A 19,164-nucleotide genomic window follows, 5' to 3' on the forward strand; every position below is an offset into this window, starting at 1 on the left:
ACAGAGACAGCAGGAAGACTGACGGGCAGCTTGGAACAGCCTTGGTGCTGGGGGAGGGTTGTAAGTGAATAGGACAGCCAAGGTCCCTGAACACAGAGGACGTAGCACCTCCAAATGTTGGTGTCGGTGCTCAACTCTGAAAGGACGTTCATGATACGGCAACGCACACCCTAACAACAAAGCATGCGGCAGCGAGCGGAGGAGGACTCTGGGCACAGGACCAGGTGAAGCAAGGCAACATCAAGTTGCTTAAATTGCAGCTCTGCCACTCACTTTCTGCATGCCTCTGGGTAAGTCTCCCAACCCCTCTGGCTCCTTTTCTTCATCTGTCCAGTGAGGTGAGAGTTCAGACCTCACAGCACTTAGCACTAGTAACTGTTCGATGAAAAGCGGCCATTTTCCTTAGGTATTAATAGGGCCCGCATTCTTGGTGTCAATGGACCTGGCAGGGAGAGAGACTGAGCCTTTTGAAGGCAACACTTAGGGCAAGCAGCCGTCCTGGGATGGAGGCGGCGATTGGGCTGTGTGGGATCTCAGAGCCAGAAACATCTCAGGGCCAGTGGAAAGGGAAGACACGCTGCATCACGGCTGCAGGACAATGGCGAGGACCTTTGGAGCTGGGTCGTTTCATCCTCAGACAAACGGGTTCACGACTGGGAGGTTCACACGAGGGCTGAGGCCACCCAAGTGCTCCTGCGGGGGTTCCCACGTGCTGGGGTCCTTCTCACAGTTGGGTGTAAGAAAGGGTGCGAGTCCTTTACCGCTTGTTGTCTACATGTCGGGACCTTTGCTAAGCACTTTTCATTTTCATCCTCACACAAATTCCTCTCCCCAGTGAGAAGCAGAGTCTACTTCCCCATCTCTTGAATCTGGGCTCGGCCACATGACAGGCCTTGGCTAATGGATGTTAGTGAATGTGACGGAAGCAGAGGCTTGGGAAGCACGTGTACACTAGGGCTTGCCATTTCTTGCTGCTCCTGGAACTCGGAGCAGCTCAATGAGCCCAAGGTGCCCACTGGGGGATGAGAGAATGTGCGGGAGACCCGAGGTCCGCCAGCCAGCGGCCGACCGCAGGCACATCAGTGAGCCTCAGCTGAGATCAGCTGAGCCAGCCCCGGCAGGAGAACTTCCCAGCAGCATTCAGAACAAATCACTATCCAGCAGAATGTGGGCTAAATTGGTTCTGCAGAAAAGCAAACTGAGCCCTTCCGATTGACCGATGAGGTGGCCGAGGCACAGAGATGTTTAGCAACTGGTCAGGGACACACAGTCTTGAAGCAGGGAACTAGGATCGGAACACAGGCCTGTCAGACCCCCCAAAAACCATGTGACCACTGTGCTCTACTGCTCAGGAATCCTTCTGGGGGCGCGCAGACATAACTTGGTCTGTAGCACATGTCACATATTTAACATTCTGCTGGAACTAGGCATGTTACACAAATGGTTGAGCTGGTCAGGACGGAGCGGTGAGGAAGTGGAGAGTGTGCATCATGTCTACAGCATGTAGAAAATGTGCAGGGTCTTGACTCACGAAACAAAGAATTCCTGAAGGCGGAATTCAAATTTCAGGACTCCAGTTTATATCCCATGACTCCAGACTCACATGGCAGGATTAAGGGATGGGGAGGCCCAGCCTGGGTCAGGACACAAGCATGAAAAAGACTCATAGACTTGACTTTTTTCTTCTTTTTTTTGAGGAAGATTAACCCTGAGCTAACATGCACTGCCAATCCTCCTTGTGTGCTGAGGAAGATTTGCCCTGAGCTAACATCTGTGCTGATCTTCCTCTATTTTATACGTGGGATGCCTGCCAAAGCGTGGCTTGAGAAGTGGTACATAGGTCCACGCCTGGGAGCTGAGTGGGCCAGTTCACCGGAACCACAGACCGCTGAAGCAGAGTGTGCACACTTAACTGCTACGCCACCGGGCCAGCCCCCATGGACTCAGTTTTAAAAATGAATCTTCAGAGCTGGGGTACGACAGGTTCCACGGCATCAATCAAGCCTCTATATCAGGTTCCTGGAAACTCAGGGGCTCTCAGATCCACACTGGGGCCAGATGAGGAGACAGGGCTAGAGTCAAAGTCATGACTAAGATCCAGAAAGATTTTCTGTCTGTTCAAATAGAACCCACAAATGTGGACACGTACAGACATTGCTACATTCATGCATTCATTCCAGCAAGCAGCATAAAGCGAGTGTCAACTAGGTACTCGGCGCCAAGGTGACAAATGCATAAAGACTGAATACAGCAAATGATAGTAAATTCCATGAAAGAAATACTCAGGGTGATATGGGAAGAGAAAACCTGAGGGCCAGGTGTGTATTCAGAAGTGCTACTTCATAGAAGGTGGTCTGGCAAGGTCTTTCAGAGCAGCTGATGGTTGAGCTGAGATTTGAACGGCAGTGAGGTGCCAGGCATAGCTGCTCTGCAGGAAGAGGCAGGATAAAGGCCTGATAGAGGTTAGGACATTAGTAGAACAGACAAGTGTCTGAAGTGGTTAACGACAGAAAGAAACCGAGAGAAAAGATGAAATGAGACAGCTATGAGGAACAAAGATTGGGAATGTGGAGGTCCTCACACACAGGAGAGACAAGACTGAAATTCTTTTGCTAAACGTTGTTTTCTTTCCTCCTCTTCTTCTTCTCCCCAGTGCCTCCCAGTACATAGCTGTCTATTCTAGTTGCAGATCCTTCTAGTTGCACTATGTGAGACACGGCCTCAGCGTGGCCTGATGAGTGGTGCCAGGTCCGCACCCAGGATCCAAACGGGTGAAACCCTGGGCCACTAAAGCAAACCACATAAACTCAGCCACTTGGCCACGGGGCCGGCCCCCTAGACTGAAACTCTAGCCCAACGCTCAGCAGCCCTGCTATCTCTTCCCTCCAGGGCAAGGGCACCTGCTGAAACGACAAGTGTTAAGCAACCCCAAAAGGACTACGAAGGACAGAGGCATCTCATGAGGAAACAGTGCACAGCTACTGAGCCTCTCCCCACTCTTCTCAGGACAAGAGCATGTTGATCAATCTTTTAGAAGCATTATCTATTGTTTCAACGTGGGAACCCCCGCAGGAGCACTTGGGTGGCCTCAGCCCTCGTGTGAACCTCCCAGTCGTGAACCCGTTTGTCTGAGGATGAAACGACCCAGCTCCAAAGGTCCTCGCCATTGTCCTGCAGCCGTGATGCAGCGTGTCTTCCCTTTCCACTGGCCCTGAGATGTTTCTGGCTCTGAGATCCCACACAGCCCAATCGCCGCCTCCATCCCAGGACGGCTGCTTGCCCTAAGTGTTGCCTTCAAAAGGCTCAGTCTCTCTCCCTGCCAGGTCCATTGACACCAAGAATGCGGGCCCTATTAATACCTAAGGAAAATGGCCGCTTTTCATCGAACAGTTACTAGTGCTAAGTGCTGTGAGGTCTGAACTCTCACCTCACTGGACAGATGAAGAAAAGGAGCCAGAGGGGTTGGGAGACTTACCCAGAGGCATGCAGAAAGTGAGTGGCAGAGCTGCAATTTAAGCAACTTGATGTTGCCTTGCTTCACCTGGTCCTGTGCCCAGAGTCCTCCTCCGCTCGCTGCCGCATGCTTTGTTGTTAGGGTGTGCGTTGCCGTATCATGAACGTCCTTTCAGAGTTGAGCACCGACACCAACATTTGGAGGTGCTACGTCCTCTGTGTTCAGGGACCTTGGCTGTCCTATTCACTTACAACCCTCCCCCAGCACCAAGGCTGTTCCAAGCTGCCCGTCAGTCTTCCTGCTGTCTCTGTCCCCTCCCTCAGGGAGGCGTTTCAGCGCCCCTGCCTGGAGTCCCCACCTCCCCATGCCTGTGTCCCTCCAGCTCCAGGCCTGAGAAAACTGCAACAGCCGGCGGAGATGATACTGTCCTCACTCACCATCCTGACACTGTGGGCCTTAAGCTGGAAAAAGAGGGGCTGTCACGGAAGCTGAGACATGAGACCTGTGGGGGCACTCAGCTGGGCTCCTTCATCCTGGACAGCGACAGCCTCTACGTCGTTGGGGAGCATCTATTTAGTAACCCCATACTGAAGCTAAGGATGGGCCCCAGGAGGATGTGCACTCTCCAGTGTTCCTCAGGAGCCATCCTGTGTGTCTAGTCTTCCAGCTGAGCAACCTCCCTCAGGGCTCAGGGACCCCAAGGCCCTGCACTTTGTGAATCCTTCTCTTCCCTTTGCAGCTCTGCACTCTGGGGCTGTGATTCGTCCCCTTGCCTGAGGCACAGAAGCCTTTCTCCAGTCAGATGAAAGAGAGTATCCCTCTGAAGCCAATGGGCATTCAAGAGTCTGGCTATTCCTCTCTCTCCCTGCCAGCACCTCTAAATACCTCTGGAACCTGAAGAGCACAATTTGCAAACCCATGTTCGAGCAAGGTTAGCGCATTGATCTCACACATAAATTGTAAACTCATGAAAACAGGGACTGGATCTTTGATTTGTCAGCCTTTTAGGAATAAGAGATAGTTGCTCCTAAATCCTAATGTGGAACCGTGTAGACTGGAAGTGTCAGTTGTGGGTGGGGCTGGTGGTCCTCGGGCTGTATTTTGGACATTCGTGCCCCTCTTGCATGCCAATTCTGTCTCCTTTTCTCACAGCAGGTTACACATCGGACCTCAGCCCTCACTCCCCGCGGTGAGTCCTCAGGGCTCTGATGACCGTGTGCTGCAGGCCCCTTAGGGAGAGCGACTGATCTCCTCATCCCAGGGCACCCACGGGAGAAGAAGCCAGAGGACCCGCAATCAGTGGCTCAGGCTGGATAGGAAAGATGCACGCGGTGGCCTCCATGCCCCCCCTCGGAGTCCCCGGTCTCACTCCAGACCATTTCTCCTCAGCTGCTGTGACCTCCATGCTCCTCCCACAGAACCCACTGGTGCCACCGACCCCCCCCCCCAGCGCCACAGGTAGGTGACTTCTCTCTCCAGCTCCCTCTAGGAAGTCAAGCTATTTGGCCTCAAAGTTAGGACCTGGCAGTCGCAGAGAGGAGCCGCCGTGAGGGACCCTGGAGCTGCCATGGACAGCCTCTGCTCTCCTCCAGAGCAGGGCATGGCACCTCCTCGTCGGTCCAGTGTGTTGACCTGGAACAATTTACTTTCCCTCTCTGTGCCTCAGTTTCCTCACCTGCCCAGCACGAAGAATAACACTGCCTAAGGTTGTCGTGGAGGGTCCGTGAACGTGGACGTAAGAACACCTGGCGCAGGGACCACGGGGGATTTAGTGGACAAATATTGAGTGGGCGCGTGCTCTGTGCTGGGCAGAGGGCAGACGACGTTAGTGAGGTGTGTCCGTCCCTCACCAAGGTCACTGTGTATGGAGAGAGACTGGAAATGAACGTGCAATTACAATCGCAAAGAATTGTCACCGAGAACCGTGTTGTTTGCCACTTACTACGTGCCAGGCTGTGTCCTGTTGTGTCTTTCACTGTTAACTTTTCCCTTTGAATAAATATGAAAGCACATGAAGTTGCAACAAAAATAGTACAGAGTGCCTTGGACCCTTCCACCAGCTTCTGCCGGGGGTTAACATCTTGCGGGACTCTAGTACAGTGTCACGACCAGGACATGAATTGACAGTGTTAAACCCACAGACCGCAGACTTCTGATGTCGCTAGTTTGACATGAGCTCACTGGGCGGTGTGTGTGTGTGTGCGCGCGTGTGCGTGTATGCGCGCGCGCGCGGTTCTATGCCATTTTATGACACATGCAGATTTGCGCCACCACCACTGCAATCCACACACAGAACTGTCCCATCCCCACAAGCCCTCCCTCGTGCTGCTCTTTCATAGTCACATCTGCCCGGCCAGCCCCTGGCCTTCACTCATCTGTTCTCCATCTTTATAATGCTGTTGTTTTGAGAAGGTCGTATCAACAGAATCAGAAAACGTGTGACCTGTGGGGCGCGGCTCTCAGCATAATGCCTCTGCCATGTGCTACCTCCTCTGAGAAAGTCTTGTGACCTTCATAATTTCCCTACCAGGATGATTCTCCCCATTTTACGGTTGAAGAAATGGAGGTTCAGTCATGTTGAGTGACATGCCCAGGGTCACATGGCTGGGGAAGGAAAACAGGGGATCTGACCCCAAACATGACTCACGGATGAGGCCACAACCACGGTACCCGAGCTCTGCACTGCGGCGTCTTTCTGGGAGTAGCGGGTGGGGTTGGGGAGGGGTAGAGACGTTGAGAAGTGACTTCCTTGAAGGACTGACATTTGCTTCCCATTAAGAAAAAGGTCTCTTCCACGTTGGATGGGACTGAATGCAGTTGTTTCCTTTCTTATCCCCCAATCGGTGAAATTGCTCCAATCCTGTTACTTTGAACTTGTAAACTAGCATCAATCAGGACCACTCCAGAGCCTCACCAGGGTCCAAGATCTCAGACCCTGGACACCTACCTGGCCCATATGCTGACTTGAGGGCCCCAGAACCTGCATCTTGACCCCCCGCTGCATTTTTAAGTGCCTTTTGATTGTGGCAAAGTATGCATAACCTAGACTTGGCCATTTGAACCATTTTTCCGTGGACAATTCAGTGGCATCAAATGCATTCACAATACTGCGCAACCATCACCGTGTTCATTTCCAAGACTTCTTTTCATCATCTCAAACAGAAACTCTGTCCCCATTAAACACTGCCTCCCCATGACCCTCAGCTCCAGCCCCTGTGAACTTCTATTCTTCCTTCCATCTCGATGAATTTGCCTGTGCTCGGCACGTCATGTAAGGGGAACCGTATCATAGGTGTCTTTCTGGGTTGCGTTTATTTCACTGAGCGTAAGGTTTGCAAGGTTCATCCACGTTGTACCATGTGTCAGAAGTTCATTTGTTTTTAGGGCTGAATCTTCTTCCTGGGAACTATTGCACAGAAACACCCAAATTACTTCTACCAATTTCCCCCGGCCCTGAAAATTAACACGGAGAACCTTTCAACACATTTCTTCTCCAGACTGGGGGGGCTCTGAGGAAAGGCCATTGTTACTGGAATAAGCAAGGGCAGGCTGGGAGTGGGGTCTCAGGGAAAGACGCCCTCAGGAGGTACCAGGGAATCCCCAAATGGATGGGAGGGTCTCAGCAGTAACTGAATTCAGGATGTGGTGGAGTCTCAGACCGGGTGCTAGTTCTCTGGCCGTGGGGTGAGGGGCTGGTGCTGCATGACAGGGAGAGAGGACGGCTCACCGTGTTCCTGGGACACCAGCCCCACGGGAGAGAGGGAAGGCTAGTGCGCCTTCCCGACGGACTGGTGGTGGGAAAAACTCAGCCTGGAGGAGACAGCCGTGTGCCCGGGGTAACCAGAAGGAATTACGTCTCCTTCAGCCAAAGCAGACAGCCCCTCGTCCTGGGCTCACTTTATCCAAATGGGAGCAAGAAGGAGGAAACAATTGAAGACGCTTCCAGATGTGAGATGTGTGGTGGCAGAGACTGTGCCTGGGAGATTCTGAAAGGCCTCACTGAAGTGACCTAGGCTGTGACCAGAAGGACAAGACTGAGCCACGCCTGCGTAGGTCCGGGAACAGGGAGTCGGGGGAAAGGCGCTGTTGGTGCTGAGACTCTGGGGCAGAAGTGAGCGTGAGCAGAGGAGGTCAGAAAGCTGCCCAGGCGGCTGGAGGGAGCCTGAGAAGCAACAGGAGCTGCGGCAGGGGCGGCGGTTAATGGGGCCAGACCGGGGAACCCGGTAGTCTGCGTTCATTTGGGTTTCTCTCTCACAACACTGCTCCCAAAAGTTGCACCTCTGAAGTACGAATATTGAACTTCTCCCGGTTTCCGTGGTCTAGGCATTGGGCACGGCTTAGCTGGGAGCCTCTGCCTCCAGGTCTCCGTGAAGCAGGACCTTCAGTCTCAACTGAGGCTAGACTAGGGGAGGATTTGCTCCCAAGTCACTCACACGGGTGGTGTCAGGAGTCATTGGGACTGAGAGTCTGAGTCTCCATGTGACTGTTGGCTGGGCGCTCCCTCAGATCTCGCCTCCCTTGGCCTCTACATAGGGCAACTGAAATCATCGCCACTTGCTATCTCATTTCCAGAAATGTGACAGAGAGAGAGCGCAAGAGATGGAAACAGAGGGGGAGATAAAGGGAGGGAACTCAGGAAAGCAAGCAAGAGGGAAGTGACAGAGTTTTTGTAATTAAAACTTGGATGTGACATTCCATCAGCTGGGCTGTATTCTATTGCTCAGAAACCAGTTACTCAGGATGTAGTGGTTCCACAAGGATGTGCACAGCAGGAGGGAGGGAGCGCTGGGAGCCTTGGTGGAGGCTGCCCACCACATAGGCCGACAATGAGGCGCTTGGGTCTGGTTCTAAGGCCAACAGGAGACTGGGAAAGGTTGAATGCTAGTGAATGACAATATCTGAATTTCCTCGAACTTCCAACCCTTGAAGGTGCAGAGACCTGACAAGGAGCCCCCAAGGGGCAGGGACTTTTCCCAAATCACACGGCTGGAATCCAGGCCTGTTTGGAGAGGTATTCCCGACTGCATCCACCCCTTCTTGTAATTCTTCCACCTCTAAGTTCGGGGACCAGACCCAGGCGGCACCACCTCCCAGATATGGGAGGCGTTATCACATGTCCACCCGAAGACGTCCCTGGGAATGTGTTTCTAGCGCCATCCCATCGTGCAGGTTGGGAGACTGGGGAGGCCCTGAGAGGCACAGTGGCTTTTCCAGGACACAGAACTGCTAGGAAAAAGGAGATCCGAACTGGGCGCTCTCTCTTCAAAGCTGGGGCGCTGGTTCCGATCCCAAGGAGCTGTGGGGAGGGCTGTGATGGAACTTTCTGTACAGCTCGGGAGATGACACGGGCAAGGAGGGTGAGCGGTCAACAGCCCCGAGGGGGCTTTGGGTGGGTCTGATGGAGGGAAGGGCCCCCCATCCTGGAACCTTGGAGACATGACCTCACTTCCTTGGCGACCGACCCCAACAGAGCTTAGAACTCTGGTCACCAGGCAGCCATTTTGTACACATAGCCCATTTGACCAGAGACACTCGACACAGGAGGATGTGTTCGTGTATCCCCTCTTTGCGAGGCTCTGGCGCACAGAGAGCCAACAATGACAGTCTTCTCCAGCGCTGTCGACACTGGCTGAGACCGCACCTCCAAGACCTCAGGCCATTCGGAAGAAGGAACCCTCAGGTAACACAAGGCAGCCCAGGGCGGGCCACTCCGGGTCAGGCCACAAGTGTGATCCCACCCTCCCATGCGGGCAGCCCCACACCCCTTGACCCTTATTGTGTGTGTGTGTTGGCGGGCATGGAGTGACGGAAGGCAGGGATGAGCGTGGAGCTACCCTGGACGGGAGCAGACGGTTAGGGCTTGGAAGCCTGGCGGTATGTCGTGTTCATATCCCAGGTGGTGGCTGGCAGGATGGAAGGTGAGTGCTGGGAGCCAAGCCGCCCTACCCGTAGGTGAATCCCAAGCCCGTGAGGTGTCATCTCATTCGCTCCCTGTCTGGAGGTCTATGCGGATGCCCCTCTGTCTGTGCTCGGTGTGCGGGAGAGTTTTCCCCCTGTGGGCAAGTGCAGGCAGGCCCCTGCTACCTGCCGCCGCGGCCACCGGACGCTGTCTTTGCAGAGCTCCACCCAGGAGATGGTCCAGGAGCTGGCGCATGGGTCCTACGGCTCCATCTCCCTGGACAGGGGGCAAGTGCAGCAGACCACCGACCTTGCCCGGGGCTGGACTGAGGGGAGAGTGAGTGACACCCGGGGCCCTGAGATCACTGGGGTGTGTCCACAATCCAGAGTCAAATCTGGAGCCCTCCCCTGGACCCGCCCAGGGCTTTCCCACTGGAGTGTCCCAAGGGCCCAGTCCCAAAGGAATCTGGACTTCCACGCCTCCTCACCAGCTACCTAGGAGGGTGGGAAGTCGCTCTTTCCTAACCCTAGGCGGAGTAGACAAAACACTGATGTTTGCGCTTCACACTCGGCCAGGGGCATCTTTGAAATCTGCCATTTTCTGAATCTGAAACCTCTGTAACGAGGGTCTCAAACCTCCCTTTCGTGTAAAAGAAAGAAAAACCAGCGTCCTTTCTTGTAGTCAGCCAGATCCTCACAGCGTCTGTCTGCCCGTGCACTGTCTCCCGACTGGGGAGGGCTGAGGTTCCCACCAGACATTTCCCTTCATGTCAGGAGCACATGAAGCCTCAGGTGGGGGAGCGGGGGAGTCCTGCAGCCCTGGCTTAGGGCGGTTCTCAGTTCCGACGCACAGGACCCTGAGCAGCCACTTGGCAGCCCGAAGCTTCCGTCCTCTCATCTCTAGAATGGGGATGTTTGTGTTGGATTCGCTGGTCAGTGCTCTTAATGCACGCTTTGGTGCGGGGCGGTCTGTCCTTGCCAAGCCAGCCAAGTGTCCTGAGGAACTCATCGTATAATCCTCCCCCCGCCCAAACTCAAATTGGACTTTTCAAGCCTGGAAACCGGTTGGCTGTGGGCAATCCTGTCCCTCCTCTGCACACATCCCTGAGGGGCTCACAGTTCCTGGGGGACCTCCAGACCTTGACTTCCTGGAGGTTCACGCTGGTGCTGGTGACTCTGTGTCCTTCCTCATCTCACCCAGCGCGGAGAGTCACTCGGGCAGCGGAATGAGGCCTGCAGGATGCGGGCCCTCCAGGCAGGCCTGCTGGAGAGGCTGCCGCCGTCCATAGGACCAGCCTTGGCGCCTCGAAACATGGCCAACGTCACCACCATCGTGTTTGACTGCGCGGCTGTCCTCACCTCCCACGGGGTCCTGGACCACCTACTTGCTACGTGAGTGCCCAGCCCCTCCTCAGCACAGTGGTGACTCTGCCCACTGCCAGCTGTGTGTCTTGGAAACGGCCCTCCATCTCTCTGAGCTTCGATTGCTCCTCTGCAAAGTGGAGTGGGAGAGGATAAACTTCATCGGGTTCTGGTGGGCACGAATGGGATGAGCCACGGCAGGTGCTTCCCTGGGGCCTGGCTCTACAGAAGGGGCTGAGAGACGTGCCGTGGTTGTTCCTGGTTATTCTTTCCCTCTCCCCGATGAAGAGCAGTCTGCTCCCCCATCGCTGGGATGGGGCCTTTCTGAGTTTGCAAAGGCACACGGAAAGCACTCTGGCAGGGAGTGTGGGATTCCATGCAGCTGGTCGTGGGGCGGGTCCTTGGAGTAGCCAAGGAGGGGTCTCCGGGGCCGCAGAGGGGCCCCAGGCCCACTCAGCTACCGGGGATGCTTCTGGTTGGAGTTCATTCGAGAACACTGTATATTAAGCACCTGTGACATGCGGGAGCTTTAGAGACACTTGGCACAACGCAGTGAATGAAGCAGACACAGCCCCTGGACCCCCGCAGCAGCCTGAGACTCAGATAGTCACACACCATATCATCCACAGATCCTGTCCCCCGCCTGTCCCAGGGGATGCCCTCCTATGCTCCTTTACGACTGGAGGCCTCTTCCCACGTTCTCATGCATGATGGACCCCAGCGCCAACTAAAGACCTGAGTGTTCTTTGAGTGCCAGACGAGGGCCTCCTGTCTCCACAGAACAGGGCTGGGGGAGAACAAGAGGACAGAGGACTGTGGCTGGGGCGGGCCCGGCACAACTCTGATCTCACTCATCTTTTGATTCCTCTGGGAGGGCTGAGGTCTGATGGCTTCTACTGCAAGGGGATAGGAGTGAAAGAGAGCTGTGGGTGGGGTCCCAGAGCCCCTGGGAACCAGAGGGGAGGCTGGCTTGAGCTGTTCCCTGGCGACCCATCCCCACCACAGTCCCGTCTCCCTCCGCTTCCCCTTCTCCATATCCACCCCTTCTGACCACCACCAGCAGGCCCAGAAGAGAAGGGGTGTTAGCGAGCCGCTCACACATCGGCCTCAGTCCTCAGTCCACTTGCACAAGGGCGTGGAGGGCTGGGCTGGACTGTGTCCAGCCTCTTTGCGAGAAGAGTGGCAGTGGGAAGAAGAGACTCACACAAACCCCGTGTTCCACCTGCTGGATGAGCAGGCCTGCCACTGCCAGGATGGCCACACAGGAGTCAGCGCCGGGGTGGGACTCCCCCCTGGTGGAAAGGGGCAGGCACAGGGCCCAGACCCAAAGCAGGGTGCCTTGGGAGGACAGTGTGGAAGCGACGGCCAGGCCTCTGGCTCTGTGGCCCAACTGCTTCCGCCCAGTACCGCGTCTTCTATGGTGGGAACCTGGCTGGACCCAATGCAGGATTTCTGGGAGCCCACGCCCTTTCCCTCTTTCAGGATGCGGCTGGCCTCTCTGCGTGTCATCTGGCCTGGGTCGCACCTGGGAGGCCCTGCCTACCTTCCCCAGGTCCAGCTGCAACATCTGGGGCCCAGGAGGGCAGAGCTGGAAGGTGAGGGCACAGCAGTCTGGGAAGACTGTCTGCGGTGGGGTTCACGGGCTGGGGTTCCCTTCAAGACAGCGGAGTCTCTCCTGTCTTGTAAAGTCGGGTACGTAGGTGAAACTTTCTCTTTCTCCCGCTGCAGCGCCAGTTCCAGAGCTCCTGCCGGCTCTAGAGCCAGAGCAAGGGCCAGCTCCGGGGCCAGAGGCAGCTCCAGCTGTAGTTCCACCTTCCGCGCCGGAGCTGGAGGCGGCCTCACCACCAGCAGCCTCACCTCCAGCAGCCTCACCTCCATCGGCCTCTCCAGGGCCGGAGCGAGCGCCATCAGCTTCAGCCCCAGTGCCAGCTTCTGAGCTGGAGCAAGATGCGCCATTGACTTTTGGACGATCTCTGCCTCCAGCTGCCGAAGTCACCGCAGAAGCGAGCGCCGAGCTGAGAGAGGAGAGGCCTAAGCTGCTGGACTTCCCTCCGAAGCTGGTGGCCGAGCAGCTGACCCGGATGGATGCGGTGAGCAGCGGGGCTCTTGGGCTAGGTGGGGCCCGCCTTGGTGGGCCATCAGCTGCCCCAGACCTCCTGTTCCCTCAGCCGCAATCCAACGATGTGGGTGCAAGTCACAGCTCCCCCACTTACCCACCGGGTGACCTGGGCCACCTTCTGGCCCCCAAGTCCTTGCTGTCCCCACATGGACAGTAGAGAGCACACCAAGGGCGGGCACCTGCTGGGCAGAGTGGCTGTGCGGATGGATGAGGTCGAACAGAGAGGAAGCGGGGCAGAGAATAGCCCTCTGGTGGGGGAGGGAAGCTCACTGGAGTGCTGCCAAGTCCTGGGTCACTCACCCATCGGCCCAGGAGGCCTCAACAGCCTCCGTACTTATTAGACACCTAGTGCGTCCTTACCGACATGGAAGACAGGCAAACAAAGCCCATGGTTGTTGCTGCCTCGGGGGAACGTGCAGCTGAAAGGGGAGTGGGACCAGGGGGTGATGAGAACGGGTGGAAGATGCCCCTTGAGATGGGCAGGTGTGAGCCGTGTTCTGGTGCTTGGGGGAAGCAAGACTGGGCTGCGAGCCAATGGGACTTCTCTTCCCCGCCCCTATTGGGTCCTCGGTCATCCTGCGCTGGGCGGCCTCAGCGGACACAGACAAAACCCAGAGACTCCCAGAAGCTTCAGGCCACCTCCTCAGGTTCCTGAGCTGCAGCTGACCAGTGCCTCCTGCCTGGGGCTGCGGGGGCCTGCAGACTCTGAGCTCGGGTGTGGCAGGGTCAGGTGACAGTCCCCATCCTCCCCAGGAGCTGTTCAAGAAGGTGGAGCCCCGCCACTGCCTGGGTTTTGTGTGGTGCCAGCGGCCCAATGGGAGCAAGGAGTACCTGGCTCCCACGGTTCGGGCCACTATCAACCAGTTTCTTCACGTGTCCGGCTGCGTCATCACGACGTGCCTTGGGGACCTCAGCATGACGGCCCAGGACAGGGCCAGAGTCGTCGAGCTGTGGATTCAGGTGGCCAAGGTCAGTAGTGGCAGGGCCCAGGGAGCCCCTCCCTGGAGTCAGGGGGACTGCCCCTTCTCCTCTCGCAGCTTTCAGCCTTGAAGTCGGTGGTCTGGGCCTCGGCAAAGTCCTAGGCCCCTTGCTGCCAAGGGCCTGCTGACCTTGAGTGCTGGTCCCAGTGGTGGGAAGCTCCCTTCCCGCCCTGGGTTGAGCTAAAATCTTCCTGCCCGCGAGCGTTACTCATCAGCTCCCAGGTGTGCCCTCCCTCGCTTCCCTGGGCATCTGCCTCATCCAGGACAGCAGAAGCCCACGAGGGGACACAAGCCAGAGGAAGCAGGGCTCCAGCCCGCCGTCGCAGCTCATTCCCTTCCCTTCCTCAGGAGTGCCGAGTCCTTGGAAATTATGCGTCCCTGCGTGCCATCGTGTCTGCTCTGCAGAGCCCCTCCATCAGCCGTCTGCAAAAGACATGGGGACGAGTTGCCAGGTGGGTAGGCCGTGCTCCATCCAAGCACCACCAGGGCGGACCAGACATCCCCCGTGCGACTGCCATGGACCCCTCATTCAGCTAGGACCATCTGGGAGGCAGCGGACCCTAGGGATGGGGACTGGCCTCCTTGCTCGGGTCTCTGAGACTCTCTGAGACCCTAGGCAGTGGCTCCCCCCTTGTCACATCCTGGATTGAGCCACACTGGAGATTTCCAAGGGTGTACTTCGCAGCAACGGAGCCCTCATCGGCAACCAACGCTGTTAGAAACAATGTGCTCAGTCGGAGTGGGAATGGAGGCCCCAGGTGACCGCAGGAGAGCCTCCACCCGAGTCCCACGGTGACCTCAGAGCTCCGAAGAACCCGGGGAAAACCCTCGTCCAGGCCCCAGGCCCTTTGAACCTTCCGGGTTCTCAGCCAAAGGCATTTCGCCTTCAACCGCCCCGGGTTTTCTTTCCTCCTTTCCTCTCCCCTCAGGAAGAGCTCTCGAAAGTTGAAGAGGTTCATCAAAGACCAGTGGGTGAGCAGGAGGCAGCTGGTGAAGGTAAGACGGAGGCTGCACATCTGGAAGGAGGGGGAGCGAGAGGGGAGGGGACCCGGCAGGATGAGCTTTGGTTCTCCTGTCACGTGAAGTTGGTCAGGAAAAGATGGACAGGAAGAGGGATGTGCTAGCTCCATGGGCAGGTGGGGGCAGTTTGGGACAGGAGGCCAGGGGCATGGGATAGAATGGTGCGGGCTGGACTGTTCCAGGAGGCTGAGGACCTGGCAGAAGGTGCCGGTGTCTGGCTTCCATGCTGCTCCATCAGCTGCCCTGCATCTTCCTCCTGGCCACTGGCTGGAGCGAGTGGGCGGGCTTCCTTTCTTCCGAAGTCAGCCCAGTCTGTGCTCAGGAAGCCAGGGCCCCACTGCTCCTTCTGTCTTCACTGTGCCTCGCAAGAAGGGCACCCTGCCTGCCTGAGGGATGGGCACTGCCGGATCCCACGGGCCGGGGGCACTCAGGGGCTTCCCAGCCTTGGGACGGACACTGGACCTGGGACAGATCTGTGTCCCCTCGGTGACTCCCCACTCTGGCCCCTAAAGTGGGCGCTGCAGACAGTCCCAGTGGGATGCTCACCCAGGTCCTTGTTGGCGATGACATGTGCCCCGGAGGGCAAGGGCAAGTGCCCAGGGAACTGATGGCTTCTTCAGGGATCCTTCCCGCCCAGACGTCAGAAGTTTCCTCGTAAAACAGAAAGGAAATGCCACCCCGCAGTGCCCTGGTCGCCCCCTCCCCTGCTAGTCAGACGTGGCATTCGGGGTCCCCATCCTGAGCGGATGAAGAAAGAATTCTGTGCAGGGGAACTCCCTGAGGGGATCCTAGGGAGCTGAGGGCTTTAGCAAGGCCTTGGCCTCGGCCTGGGATCAGAGACTCCTGGGCGTTGGGGCTGGCAGAAGCCACTTGACCAGGCCTCCTGAGACACCTCATCTCCCTCCATCCGTGGCTCGGCCCAGCTGGGGGCCCGAACACAGCCTGAGAGTCCCGAGGACAGCACTGTGGTCAGCGGCTGGGCAGAGGGTGGTGTGAAGGCAGAGGAGACAGGGGCCTGTGGCTGGGAGGGGGAGCAGCCTCTCCTCTGGGGCCCCCTGAGCAAGTCCCTGCCCCTGTGTGGGCCTTGGTCTCCTCATCTGGGAGCCAGAGGGAGATGAGCCGTGGTGCAGGCCTCACAGTGGGTGCCGAGGCTCAAGGGTGGGGAGGAATGTGGGGAGCTTGGACCTGGCTCCAGAGGCAGGCTTGAGCGGAGAGCAGTGATGACGGTCAGATGACGCTTGGGCCTCAGGAGACTGTGGGAGGCAGACAGAGTTCGTCAAACCTTCCAGACGAGGTAACAGGTTCAGGGAGGCCTGGGCGGGCCCAAGGTCACACAGGAGTGAGTGTTGGAGCTGGGATGGCTCTGGAATCAGAGCACCCTGGAGGCGGGAGCCGCAGGGGCACCAGGTGACTGGGGCCACATGTCCAGGGTCCCCGATCTGGGAGGGGTCTGGGAGGACACTTGGAGGGGAGCGTCGGCTCACTGGCCCTGTCAACACCCTGGCAGGAGGCGACCTCTATGTTGACCAGCCTGGAGACGGGCCCCACAGGTGCCCAGAAGGTAAGGGTGCCTGTGGAGGAGGGGCCCAGGAGTCGCAGGAGAGGGGACTCCCCTTCCTAGCCGGAGGTCTCTACCAGCAGAGAGGGAGCCTTTCTCCTCCAGCCCTGCTCCTGGTGCCACAGACCTGAAATGCCTGCATTGGAAGTGACCAGGAGGAGGCCTGGAACGGATGGGCGCACAACGGATTTGGGACAGGGAGGGGCGGGGACCACGTACCCTGGGTTTTGCCAGAGCCGGCTGCTGGGAGGTGCCTGGAGGAGTTTGGGGTTCCTGGAGGAGAGAAGAGGAGGAAATTGGGGGGAGGCCGCCTAGGTGGGTAGCTTGGGCTGGGCAGGAGGCTGGGGTGAGGAGTGGAGGAGAGGTCTTTGACGGCTCCTGAGAGCGGGATCTCATCACCGTCTCCACCCCGCTGGCACAGGGGCTCATCCCCTTCCTTGGCACATTCCTCAATTACCTACTGCTGCTGGACACCAACATGGAGGATTACCTGGAGGTGAGTGAGCCTGGAGGTGGAGCTGGGGATCAGGATTCGGAGATTTGGGAGGAGAGACTTGCACTGAGGCCTGAGCTCACAACCCTTGGCAGAGTCCTCTCGTGAGGGCCTCACAGCCACCCCGGGAGCTGGGTGTCATGGCCATCTTAGTGATGAGTGAATATAGGATCCAGGTGAGCCGCCAGTCCAGGCTGCCTGACTGCGGAGCTGCTGGAGGGTGTGTCTGAGCTGGACTCAGCCTCTCCCTCAGGCCCCGCCCCTGCAGGGAGTGAAGCCAGGCCCCTCCAAGGCAGGAAGCACACGAGTGGCTGAGCATCCCTTCCTGCCTGAGGCCTCAGTCTGTCTGTCTGTCAGAGAGGGCTGTCTTAGAATGTCCCTGAGCCATAGCCCCGTGGCCTCCTTGCTCTGGAGCTCAGAGTCTTGCCCGGGACCCATTCCCGTTTCTGGTAGCGCCTGCTCCCTGGTCGACCCTGCTGGTAGTGCAACCTGAGAAAGGGTGGAGACGGGGGCTAGCTATGGGCTAAGGGGGCTGTTGCTCATGGGCTTTGGCTCTCTGCCTTCCAGGGAAATGAGATCAATTTTGAGAAAAGGAGTGAGGTGAGCAGCTGTGGCCTCCCCGTGCGGAGGGTGGGGCTGTGGCAATCAGAGACTCCTCCGGGGAAGACCTTCTCTGGCCCGATGCCTTGGGCCTTGCTTTCCTTGGGAGAGTTCGGCACCCAGAGCTGGGAAAGCCGTCCCATTGGTGCGTGGGGGAAGGGGCTGGCACCAAGGACACCTTCCTGCAGGAGGAGCTATTTCAAGCCAACTGTGAGAACGAGCAAGTCCTGCACGGAATTGGAGGGAAGGAGGGTTCCCATGTGGGCCAAGACCCCAGACCAGCTCCTTGACCCTCTTCTCACCTGTCTGAGTCCCCAGCACGGTCCCCCACCCAGGCCCCGTCTGCATCATGTCCTTTCTCCCAGGAATTCAAAGTCACCGAGCAGATCTTCCTGCTCCAGGAGGCAGTCCATCTTTACCACATTGAGGCTGAGGAGCGATTTGGGGCCTGGTTCGAGGCCATGGAGCCCCTCAGCGAGGATGAGAGGTGAGGCGGGGCAGGAGTTGGTGAGGGCAAGGCGGACTCTCTCTGATGGCCAGCTCCAGGGAGCCCGTGCCCGTGGCTTCCGGGTCAGTCCCGGGGCTTGTCGCATGGTCACCCGTGGGGCCCTGGGACTCCAACTGCTGGCCGTCTCTGGGAGGGTCACCTGAGGTGTGGCTCCCGGTAGCTGAAAAGTCCCCTCTGTCCTTTAGCTACAGCCTGTCCTGCCACCTGGAGCCCCCACAGGAGAGGGCCGGCAAGATGCGCCGGTTTTTCCTGCCCAAGAAGAACCGCGCGTCTCTCAGCTCAGGGCTCGGTGAGTGTCCAGACAGGCAGGGACTGAAGCCAGGGGCTCCGGAAAGCTTCGGGCTAAGCACGGGCCTAGGGAGATGGACAGCCGGCACGGGGATCCCAGCTCCACTGCTGACCAGGCCTGTGAGGGACAATTCCCTTGACCTTTGTGGGACTCAGCTTCCTCTTCTGTGAAATGGGTGAAGCGAAATGCCAGCTCCCATGTCAGGGACAATGGGGTAGTGTTGACTGAACACTCAGGACAAGGTTTGGAGCAGAATGCAGTGGGGCTGAGGTGTTGGGCTGGGATACTGGTGTGACCCCCCCAATCATCAGTGTCTTCTCTTCAGTCACCAGACCCCTGACGCAGAACCCAGCAACAGTGGCAGATCCCGGTCCTTCCAACAGCTCGAGTGCAGCCTGCTCTTCAGCGGCGGGGACGCGGCTGGGAAACACGCGGGGCCCCAGGCCGGCTCCTCCCATGCTGATGGGGAGAAGAACATTCTAAGCCTTTTCCTGGGAGCCCTGGAGCCCAAGAGGGAGGGGACGACCCCACCCCACAGGCCTGGCAGCTCCACCCCAGCGCCTGTTTACCACTTGGGAAGGGGCCGTATTTCTTTCGTGTTAGTAGTTAGTGCTAGTTTTGAATTTGATGTTAAAATCCTGTTTCTGTTCCAGCCTGCGAGTCACGGTCTGGTTCTTTCCCCTCCTGTGCTCGTGTCAAGGAGACACAGACTCTCGCGTTCCTCCTGGAATGAAGAAATCTTGCAGGGTCTCGGCTTATTGTATGTGAGAGAAGGGAGAAGGGCCAGGCCCCTCCCTGGATACTGAGGGACACCTCCGCGCCCCCCCTTACTCAGAGGACGGCTTCATTTCAGTGTGGTTCACGTGGGCCAGGAGCAGAGACA

General features: G+C 57.6%; 1 protein-coding gene across 1 annotated transcript; it reads left to right on the forward strand.

Moving 5' to 3' along the window:
• Positions 1 to 8,925: 8,925 nt before the first annotated feature.
• LOC138922052 (ral guanine nucleotide dissociation stimulator-like) lies at positions 8,926 to 18,933 on the forward strand. Its single transcript, XM_070258889.1, has 14 exons — positions 8,926 to 9,134; positions 9,573 to 9,689; positions 10,554 to 10,744; positions 12,197 to 12,309; positions 12,443 to 12,804; positions 13,587 to 13,802; positions 14,162 to 14,265; positions 14,743 to 14,809; positions 16,341 to 16,394; positions 16,813 to 16,887; positions 17,452 to 17,484; positions 17,850 to 17,971; positions 18,178 to 18,281; positions 18,607 to 18,933. The coding sequence occupies exons 1-14, from the start codon at positions 9,000 to 9,002 to the stop codon at positions 18,762 to 18,764; spliced, it is 1,851 nt and encodes a 616-aa protein (XP_070114990.1). The 5' UTR covers positions 8,926 to 8,999; the 3' UTR covers positions 18,765 to 18,933.
• Positions 18,934 to 19,164: the final 231 nt, after the last annotated feature.

This window comes from Equus caballus, unplaced genomic scaffold (assembly GCF_041296265.1).
Source record: "Equus caballus isolate H_3958 breed thoroughbred unplaced genomic scaffold, TB-T2T haplotype2-0000448, whole genome shotgun sequence".
Taxonomy (NCBI): Eukaryota; Metazoa; Chordata; class Mammalia; order Perissodactyla; family Equidae; genus Equus; species Equus caballus.